This window comes from Sebastes umbrosus, chromosome 8, assembly GCF_015220745.1.
Source record: "Sebastes umbrosus isolate fSebUmb1 chromosome 8, fSebUmb1.pri, whole genome shotgun sequence".
NCBI lineage: Eukaryota > Metazoa > Chordata > Actinopteri > Perciformes > Sebastidae > Sebastes > Sebastes umbrosus.
In genome coordinates, this window is record NC_051276.1 from 1,216,101 (window position 1) to 1,226,848 (window position 10,748).

General features: G+C 44.0%; 1 protein-coding gene across 3 annotated transcripts; it reads left to right on the top strand.

Annotated features, from left to right (window-relative positions):
* Positions 1–3,398: 3,398 nt before the first annotated feature.
* LOC119492656 (intracellular hyaluronan-binding protein 4-like) lies at positions 3,399–10,499 on the top strand. Of its 3 annotated transcripts, none has more exons than XR_005207827.1 (8): positions 3,399–3,847; positions 4,625–4,778; positions 5,538–5,681; positions 5,780–5,851; positions 5,944–6,027; positions 8,583–8,757; positions 9,634–9,844; positions 10,249–10,499. XR_005207827.1 is itself a non-coding variant. In XM_037777254.1 (8 exons), the coding sequence occupies exons 1-8, from the start codon at positions 3,616–3,618 to the stop codon at positions 10,312–10,314; spliced, it is 1,119 nt and encodes a 372-aa protein (XP_037633182.1). In that variant the 5' UTR covers positions 3,410–3,615; the 3' UTR covers positions 10,315–10,499. The 3 variants fall into 3 exon arrangements, 2 of the variants coding, with proteins under 2 accessions (XP_037633182.1, XP_037633183.1); XM_037777254.1 differs by having other exon boundaries at positions 3,410–3,847; positions 9,653–9,844; XM_037777255.1 differs by having other exon boundaries at positions 3,415–3,847; positions 5,947–6,027; positions 9,653–9,844.
* The last annotated feature ends 249 nt before the right edge of the window (positions 10,500–10,748 follow it).

Below are 10,748 nucleotides of genomic sequence, written 5' to 3' on the forward strand. Positions count from 1 at the left end.
CCGTGTTAATAACAAGCCGACCACCTCACCGTACCGCCAGCTGGGAGCTGTGATCTGTTTTTAAAGTCACGCACCTTGGCGGAGGTCTGCGCTCTCCGAGTGCCATTCTAGTTTACAATATGTTGTTTGATAAAAACATTATTGACGCCATGAAAGTGAAACATCATCACCCTCTGATCAGCGGGTCAACACACTTCATTGTTTCTGACTGGATATACAAGAGATCAGAGTACTCCAGTAACCAGATCCAGGATCAGGTGTTTACATGGAACCACACTCAGGATTAGAGCCTAGGAGGTTGAAGATTCACTTTGCTGTCTGTCTGGAGACACGTCAACTGTTTAAAGTCTTTGTAGTAGAGAGTAAGGAACATTATTTAGATGTAAAGGTTCATCTAAATAGATTTACACAGCTGTGTGTTTCCTCTACTACATATATTCGCTGGAACTGAAATAAAAATGTGTTTCACTCTGTAAACAACATCAGTAGAAAACAACACAACTTAGCAGACGGGTTTGTTCTACAGTCAGCTGAAATGCCTGTGATGTCAAATAGAGTAGCTGTCTGTCTCTCTATCTGTGTTTTGGCAAAAAAAGACATTTATAAAGAGACATCAGAGAGACTGAAACACACAACAGCAGGAGGTGGAGGTAACTCTGTTTGGATCCTGCCTCCTCTTCTCAGCCAGTCAGTCCTCCACAGAGCGACCTGAAGTGATGTCCTCTGTACTGGCTGGGACCAAACTGTCTGCTCTGTGGTCGACCACAGCGCTGACAGATGTAACGCTCCATCTTCAGTCCAGCAGGGCCTGGATCAGCTTCAGGATGCGGCGATAACCTGGCTGGACAACAGGACCCTGCACCTCCTCCAGAGAAGAAACACAAGAAAGGAAGAGAAGAAGTTTTGTTGTGAGCAAACAGAGCGTTGTGATACATGTACTACATTTCTGTTTTACAAAATCATATCAAAATAAAAGGATTATAATATCTTCACTGTCATTATTATTATCATCAGTAGTAGTTAGTCAGTGACCTCACCTCAGAGTCTGAGGATCCTGAACCTCAGGGCCCTGAGGAGGGGCATCTTGGTCAGGGGGGCCGGACCGCATGGCTCAGACCTGGGTCGGTCAGCTGGATCACCTGACCAGGCTGCTGCCGCTGAAGACGATGGGGTCTTCAACGTCCTTCTCGATACCCTCATCATCCCTCAGCAGCCTCTTCCAGAGTGTCAGGGTCCAAGCTGTGGCCTCGAGCACTCTGCCTGTCTGCTGGTACAGGAAGTCCACCCTGGTGATCTCCCCTGTCACACAGCAACATCAAAAAACAAAGGATTTAGGAAATGATGATATGATGATATGATGTCAGCTGTATACTCAGCAGGCTCGGTGAAGTCCTTAAGCAGAGGATAAAGAGAGGACAATTACAATTACATTACAGGGTTTTTCTCTACTCACATCTTTATGTCATGAATACCAAACTAAAGCACAACAACATTTTCATCAGAGCAGATTCATCACATCATCACACATGTTCTGACATCTTTTTGTATGTACAGTATGAAATATAGGCTACATTAAGTGGTTGAACAGATACGAGTTAGCTGTCTGATAACAGCTGTATTCAGTTCTAGTTGACTGTACAATTACAGACACATGAATGAAAGTAGCCTCATGTTTCTTGGCTTTACATGATAGTCATGAATTATAAGTTTAATCGATGCATATAACATATAACGTGATATTATTATTTATAGCATTCGGTCATCTTACTGCGGTGTGTTAGTGATGTTAGCAGCCAGCCAAGAGCTGAATAAAACGGGTTAAACAGCATGAACGTTAGCTGGTTAACACAAAGCAATGATAAATAGTTTAACGTTATAATTTCTTACAATAAAATTAAAGTTTGATGTGATAAGAACTAACGTATAAATCTCTGGCTATAACATTACGGTCTTGTTGACACCCATAACTCAGTGTGACTAACGTCAGACAGAAATAAGAGTTTTTATAGTGTTTTACACTCATATTTAATACAAATGAACACAGATTTTACTGACAATTTCGGTGTTGTCAGGGCAGAACGTCAGAAGCGCTAGTTAGAGAGAATCCAAGATGGCGAAGAAGATGCCGGATGGAGCTTTCGGATTTGACCCAAATGAGGCTTCTGATTGGATGCAGAATTGACACAAAGGGGACATCTCAGAGAGAGTGTTTCTATAGAGTGTTGGCTGTGCTCCAGGTGTGCGGTGCTTGGTATTTCTTCAACTGGTCTCAATATGGCTGCCGGGTCACACACTTTCTCATTTTACAGCTAAACAGTAAAGGGACTGTTTGTAACTTTTTACACGTATAAATTACCCGGGTCGCGCTCGCGTGTGGCTACACTGTTCAGTCTCCCTGTGGACACGTACCATCAGAGTCCAACACAAACTACACGGAAGCACCGACACCGCAGCGTTGTATCTAGTGAAGCCCGTCTGTTAAACAGTGTTGGCCGCGGTCGGAGGACGCGGGGGAGACCGTAGCTTTGGTCTCCAGGGCCGGAGTCTCTGCTGTACTCTGCTCCTCTGCCTGCTTGCCTTCACTCACACACCACGCTCGTTCTTTCTCCACCTCACGTTCATGTGCGCACACTCCACACTGCAGAAGAGTTAGTTTAGCTCTGAGAATATCTAGTGAATGTACAGTGGACGTTTGTACAGAAATAACTGCTGCAGCTCCTCCAGACCAACAGAGGTTTCCCCTGACTTGTGAAGTGACGGGGCTCCGCAGAGAGAAACGTTATCGTCTCCGACCAAAACTCCGGTGTCTCCCCTGTTCCCTCCGGCCGCGGTCAGGAGGCTGAAGCAGGAAAAGCCAACACTAGGATCAGCATTGATTCATGGAGAGACCTTCGTCTGGTCAGCTAACATTACTGCCAAGCAGCTGAAATATAGAGTGATATTGTGCTTTTAGCTGACGTGTGTCGCCTCACTGTTTTAAGCTCGCTCATGTCTATGTAGAGTGAGCACAAGCGCGAGCAACAGGACGCTGACTTTAGTTGACTTAACGGCCACAGGTGTCGCCGTTAACCAGACATTTCTGATTCTTATATCTAACAAAATAATATTTCAACATTGTATATAACTTGGAATTTGCTTGTGTAATTAACATAACTTTGCTATAACTTCAAAATCGTTTTCATTGAATGTGATGTATTAATTTGTCCATTTAATAAATCAAATTCCCATTTGACTTCATTTCCTGTTCCAGTCTGAGCAGCAGGGCCTTACTAAGCAGAGGACAGTCCACCAGTCCTCCAGTCCTCCAGTCTAATCAGTATTGATTAGTGAGAAGCCTATTGATTAGTGAGGAGCCTATTGATGAGCAGGGGGCGTGGTGTCGCTGGTCTCCACACGTGCAAACAGTTAAAGGTGTGCACAGACTGCCGTGCGTGTTTGTTGGCTGTTCACTGAGAGGCAGAGAACTATAGCGTCCAGCTCTGTTCTGTTGGAGCTGAGCACTGAAACGATCCTTTAGCTGCTGGGTATCTGCACCAGATCCACGTGTAGATCCTGAGGAAGGAATCAGCATTGTAACTGTGTGTTCTTCTCATCATACTCAGGCCACAGGCCAACATGCTGCTGGACGCCTTCGGCTGCACTGTAGCCAACAGGTACGGGGATCTGCTGGATGACGATGCGGACCCGTTCGACTTGATGAGCAAAGTGGAAATGGAGAGGGAGAAAGAGAAAAAGAAAAGGAAGGAAGACAAGGAGAAGAAAAGCAAGCAGAAGAAATCTGGTCAGAAGGAGTCCCAGAAGGACAGACGCGTCCCCTTCGGGTCGGATGGTCCAGAGCCGTCTCCAGGTCAGTCTACCGCCGAGCTGCATTATCCGTCCACACGACAAATCCCAACCATTCTGGCAGCTGCTGGTGTTTCTAGATCGGATAGCTCAGACAAGAGGGCCGGTTAGCTTCGGCTTTGTCAGCTGGTGATGGTGCAGAGTCAGCGAGGCTGCTGAGCACATGCTCATGCTGTCAGGGAGGGAGGGTTATCTGAAGCCAAATTAAAGTCTTCTAGTTTATTTGCACATACAAAACTGCAATTTCATGCATATTTTTATTCCTGACATGAGAACCAGCCATCTACTGATTCAGTACAAAATTGTAAAAAAAAAAAAGTTTAGGTTAAGTGCACTTATTCACTTTTCAACTTTTTTTTTGCATCATATATTTGATATTATCAGACACATTCTGTCCTTTCTGTAGGGTGGAGGTTTGAGAGAGAGTGAGCAGTAGGTTGGGTGGGTGTTGCAAACTAGCATCCACTATGAACACTGATACTTGCATCAGATAGCTGTTTTCAGTGTGTCTATGTATATTGTACTTGTCCCTATCAAATAAACAGTATATACATTGGGAAATGTTTTTATAATCCAGGTTAAGGACTAAATAATACCTGGAAGGTTCAAACCAACATGTTGTGGTATTATGGGCTGTAATATGTGGGCTTTATAGTGTATTGGTTCTAACAAGGGCAGTGTTACTTGATATGCCTGACTTAGTATTTGGTTAAGATTTTCACATCATTTGCAAATGAGACAACGCGATTGAATATGTCACTTCCTCACTTTCTGTCCTTAGTCCGTCAGCAGCAGCAGCAACAGCAGGCCCGTCCTGGACCAGTGACTGAGAGGGGATATGGCCGAGAGGAAGCCCAGAGGGGCACAAAGAGGGCTGCCTTAGGGGAGCATTGGGCCAACCAAGAGAAGTATCCACAAGAGCTTTCCACCTCAAAGTATGTGTTCTCATACAGGCTGAGGCTAAAACTTAAATCCAATAGTGGTTTCTCTGCACATAGTCTGTTTATACAGCACCACCGATGATCTAAGATGTGCCCTAGCGATGATGAAGAGCAAGTCTCTGTGCCCTAGTGGTGATGAAGAGCAAGTCTCTGTGCCCTAGCGATGATGAAGAGCAAGTCTCTGTGCCCTAGTGGTGATGAAGAGCAAGTCTCTGTGCCCTAGTGGTGATGAAGAGCAAGTCTCTGTGCCCTAGTGGTGATGAAGAGCAAGTCTCTGTGCCCTAGTGGTGATGAAGAGCAAGTCTCTGTGCCCTAGCAATGATGAAGAGCAAGTCTCTGTGCCCTAGTGGTGATGAAGAGCAAGTCTCTGTGCCCTAGCGGTGATGAAGAGCAAGTCTCTGTGCCCTAGCGGTGATGAAGAGCAAGTCTCTGTGCCCTAGCGGTGATGAAGAGCAAGTCTCTGTGCCCTAGCGATGATGAAGCACAAGTCTCATCATGTGAAGGCAGCTTTAGGGTTTTTTGCTACTACGGTCTTGCTTGGTCTGGTATGACCAGTAACTCATGAATGGTAATGTTAGAATTCACCATTCTCCTGTAATTGTCTTTGATTTAAGTAATGTCACCTACTTTTTTTTTTTTTTTTTCATGTTTTTCAAAAAAAGAGCTGCAACCAATGACCAAAGTTTAGAGCAGTACTTTGAAATGTAGAAGCTGTCACAGGAATGAACTGAGTTTCTTTTGATTGATTCCCAGGCCTTCCTATGATGGAGGCCCCGACCTCAGGGGCAGAGGGGGGATCAGTGGTCGGAGAGGAGTAAGAGGTGGAGGAGGATACTCAAGGAACTCTGACAACTTCAACCAGAGGGGCAAGAGAGGGTTTGATCGACACAATGGAACGTAAGCCTTTCTGTTCATGTAGCAGTCCACTTTAGGAAGTCTTGTTGGTTTTTTTTCTTATAATGGTGTATTGACCATGTTTCTACCATGCATTGCAGAGGTATCTCTCCTGAGGAGAAAAGAGGAGGCAGAGGACCCTGGAACTGGGGCAGTGTTGAAGAAGCTGCAAGGTAAATGAAAATGCATTATCAGCATGTAAAATAACAACTTTCAGTCTTGGACACAATAGAGATGTGTTTCTGTTTGTCCATGTCTGTTTGAGAAGTGAATTAATGGAGGTGACTACAGACGCTCCCATCAAATCTGAGGGGCCCCAAATACCTGCGGAGGAAGAGAATCCCAATCGGTGAGTGACGCGCACACACAAGCATCTTTCCTAAAAATGACATTCGAGCCACATCAACAGAGGCCTGCACTACGAAGTGAGATCATCATACCCCGGGTATCTTCTTGTTATCTGGCTTAACTAACCCTAACAACCATGATCCCGCTAAGCGGTCCTATGACGGTGGTTATCAACCCGGTAAGTCGACCCAGGGTTTCTCAGTCTGGCTGTGAGCGTGTTCACATGAACGGGGAGGTGTTTGCAGCACCTGACCAATCACAGACATGGACAAGTCTACTGTCAGCAGAGCGACACATTTTACAAACCAAGAGCAAACTAACTTCTTCATATTTGTCTAATATTATAAACACATAATCCAGACTAATAGTAACACAGTTGAAGCTGCCAAATGCAGGAAGGACAGCTGGCAAAAGAAAAAACTGCTGATGTGTGAATGTGTAAATTAACAGACGTATTAATTTAACGGAACACTCAAGGCCAGATATATTCGTGTAGATGGGGCAGTGATGTTATATAAAGATTTCAGAGTAGAATGGATCAATAGATCACACTTCATTACACGCTTTGACAACAATGTAATGTGTATGAGTATTTCAGCCTTCTTTCTGCTGCGTCCCTGACTCCGGCGGTGTGAAACGGACTTTAGAGCGAGTAAAAAAATAAATATAAAAACATAATTCAAAGTGGTAAACACCCCCAGCATACAGCCAGCTGTCCTTCCTGCATCTGTCTGGTTAAACTGTGTTGTTTTTAGCCTGGATTATGACTGTAACTTCTTCATATTTGTGTAATATTGCCATAGGATCCACACACCGAGCTTTGATTGGTCAGTAGGCGGTGCTTTTATACGAGTTGATCTCTTATCTGGAACGTAACCTGCTCTGGAGCAGGTTAGGTAGTTCAGCATAAGTTACCATGGCGATCTGCCCCGGTAAGAAGTGAACCACCGTCGTAGGACTTTAGTCGTAGGATTTTAGTTACCTCGCTAACCTAAAATCCTGCTTCGGAGTACAGGACACTGGTTCAGTGGCAGTTTAATCAGTCAAGAGTTACAGTAGTGTACATTTCAGGTGGCCATTAGAATAACCAAAATGGGGGGGGAGGAATCAGTTTCCACAAATCATGCCTGTTGTGTTTTTGCATCCATAAAATCGAACCTCTCTGCTTTAAGGACCCAACTAATGTTTGGTTAGATCAAAGTTCTACAGAACATGTCAAGGGATTTGCTTTGTATTTAGTTTATTGAATATTAGAATAACATGCAGCATTGACCACATTTGTAACATCTGGACCATGTGAGATTTGCTTTTGTTTCAACGCAAGTTGCTAAAGTTGATCCAAATGCGTTACACCGAATTCACACCAGGCAGCAGCAGAATGCGGCTGGCCGCAATAATTCATCTGTCTGCGGCCGGGAGGCATACTTATGTGTTTCAGGCTGGAAGAAATTCTTCGTAACAAAGGTCAACATTTCACAGGGTTCACAGGATCTGTTCACTGATTGGCTGCGGGTCCTCTCTGGCTGCACTTCACCGCTGAAACTTAAACATTTCCCAACTTTTGTTTGGCCGCAGAATCAAATGGCTGCAGCTCGCTGAGCTCGGGAGCGTCTGCCACAGCTTTTTATAGACATTACATGGCAGCTCGCCACAGGCCGCACTGTGTGAATTCAGCGCTTTAAGCTTCAGTAGGCAACAAGTTTGGAATCATTGGGCAAAAATGTTATAACCTTTCAGCATATTGTAATTCAAGTGTTCTGAGAGAGAACTAGACTTCTGCACCTCATAGCTCTGTTTTCAGGCTATAAAACATCTAGTGCTTGGTATTTCCTCAGCAGATCTCAACATGGCTGCCAGGTCACAAACTCATTTTACAGCTAAACAGTACATTACAAGATGATTCAGAGAACATCTGAGGAGAGCTATAGACATTACATTAACAGAATATTGATTCATATTTGATCAGAGCTGCCTAATTTGACTGTTTTATGGAGTTGGCGAGTGATTGACAGCCGGCTCTCATAGATGGCAGCTGGACAGCAGACCTCAGATCAGCTCTGATTGTTTGTTTTCCTCCGGTTTGTTAAATCTTGCAGATGCCGTTAGGAGCACCGGAGGACACAGAGGAACATGATTTTTTTCAGATTACCTGTCTCATGCACTACTGTCAGGATATAGTGACGTTTTATAAAAATAACTTTTTTTAATAATATTTGCTCCATTTCTCCCCACTGCAGCTTTAAGGGAAGCAGGGGTTTGTGTAAAGACATCTAGCTGTCTTAATATTTATTTAGTGGATGCATTGTTAATTATGATCAGGTTGCAACAATGTTTTGAAATTGATTTTGCCCTTTTTGCAATGATGCATTTAATGCATCCCTGAATCCCAACAATATGCCATTGAAATTAAATTCCCTTTGGCCACAAGCTTTTTTTCTTAAGAAAAACCTTAAAAATCTTTATTTTGCGGCGTCGCACTAGATTTAAATTATTTTAAGATGTAGAAATGTCAAAATAAGTGTATTGACAGATTTAGTTTGTCTCCAATTATGACAGAGCAATGGAAGAAGAGGAACGAGAGATTGTGGTGCAGGTTGCCATGGAGATGAGTCTGGACGAGTGGAAGGCGATGCAGGAGACGAGTCGTCCCAAGACTGAGTTTAATATCCGCAAAGCCGAGAACAAGATTCCCTCCGAAGCTAAGGTCATCCACCAGTCTAAGCACGTGGAGGTAAGAATGGAACGCTCTTCACAGTATCTGTTGAGAAGGAAACAACTCTGCCCTGATGAAACGTAAAGACCCCCACAAAAGTGTAAACCAGGCAAAGGGTGAAGATGCTGAGGTTGTCTACTGTGATAAGCACGTAACCATCTCAGACCAGACGACCACTCCCTTTAGATGGTGGCTGATAGAGATGCTGTTGTGTTGCTGTAAATTGTTGTTTCCACTGCATGGTGCGGCTCTGCTCCACTTCTCACTTTTGGTACCAGTCCTTTTCTCTATGCTGTGTTTCCACTGCAAATAATACTCCTTCAGTGTAGGCGGGATTCTCAACTGACCGCCGTAGCACCGCCACGTGAAACTGTCGTAACATCATCTTCAACGGGACACTCACTGAATCGTTTCAACAGCAACCACACCGAGGATCTGTACTCCATTAGTTGTACGCCGTAGTGTACTCGGTGTGTGATCGGCTGTACGCCGTAGTGTACTCGGTGTGTGTGCCGGAGTTTTGCTAGCTGCCATTTTTAAGATCTGGGTTGAGTGAATTAAAAACTGCGGGTGCTACTGACAGCAGCTTGGCCCTATTTAAAAAAAAAAAAAAACAACAAAAAAAAAACGGGTTTGTGCAGGATGTCCCGTGTCCCGCTAGTGACTATTCTCTCTGACCAATCGGTGGTCTGCAGTAACTCTACCTTCCATCAGCTCAGCTCGCTTGGAACGTTGACGGAGATGGTACCAAGAATTGAGTGGTTCTGTTGGTACCATCCACAATTTTTGATAATGGAAATGCAAAACTAACTGTTCTAATGTGTTAACAAACTGGACTGCTTGGTGGAAACATGCCATAAATGTCAGGTTCAACTGTCTTTAGACTTAATACAGCATTTACCTCCATCTTCAGAATGTGAAGGAGGGGACCCTGGAAGACGTGGAGGATGAAGGCAACTTCCTCCGTAGGTCCATGAATGACATCACCTCCCTTCTGGACATCAATTTCGGGAGTCTTGGGCGCCCCAGTCATGGGGGTCGAGGAAGGGGGGCCCGAGGTGGCCCGGCTAGTCGCCCAGAGAGAGCCAAGCCCATACTGGAGAAGGTATGTTAACAACTCTTTGCTCACCGAGATCAATCTTGGGGCACAAAATGTAGGCTACCCCAGTGAGAGCTCTTGGGCACACCTTTTTAAATTGGGAGCATAGGTTTTAAATAACTGAAAGTTTAGACACTTATGTAGTAAAACATTTCCTGGGGGGGGGGGTAATAGTAACTCCACCACACCAATTATAGATAGATGCTCACTTTATCGATATCTGCACTTGAGCTTTGGTTTATTTTCTGAAGGAATTGCATTTGTTTAATTGGTTATTTTGACACTGTCAATGTGCTCAGTCTTAGAGATCAAGTAAGAAAATCAGCAAATAAACTACAACCAACCAGAATATTAGGAGCAGGCATTTTTTGTGTTTTGTATACTATATTTAATTTGTGTTCTCCCACCAGGAGGATGAACTGGCTCCCAACCCAGATGACCCAGAAGACTTCCCAGCACTGTCAGCAGGAAGATAACTGCATTCACTTGTCATTTACCTCCTGTGGGGAATATTGGTTGCACTTGACAAAAGAAAACACTTTTCATGTTTCTGCTGTTCTTAAGGTTTGGGGTTTTATTGTACTTGAATTATTTTGGTCTACTGCACAGAAAGCACTGTTCAGCATTTGACTCCTGAAGAATAAATGCTTTTGCAAGTTTATCTTGGGAGCTGGGTTTGTTTTTGAATGCAACATTGGGACTATTTGAACTAAACAACTAGGACATGTGTGAAGATGGGTACTGGGTACCTGTGTTTTTTGAATTTGTAGGAAATAATGCGAGCGTACTCGACTGGGCAAAACAGAATAGTGTGTTACTGTGACTGCATGAAAACCAATGGCTTAGTTCATAAAAGAACATGTGACATCAACTTGAAACAGTTAAGTGCATCTTGGTATATTTAGCATAT

Coding starts and splice junctions, on each gene's coding strand:
- LOC119492656 (XM_037777254.1), top strand. CDS start 3,616: ATGCTGCTGGACGCCTTCGGCTGCACTGTAGCCAACAGGTACGGGGAT. Junction 5,682..5,779: donor TTTGATCGACACAATGGAAC/GTAAGCCTTTCT, acceptor CATGCATTGCAG/AGGTATCTCTCCTGAGGAGA. Junction 6,028..8,582: donor GAGGAAGAGAATCCCAATCG/GTGAGTGACGCG, acceptor CAATTATGACAG/AGCAATGGAAGAAGAGGAAC.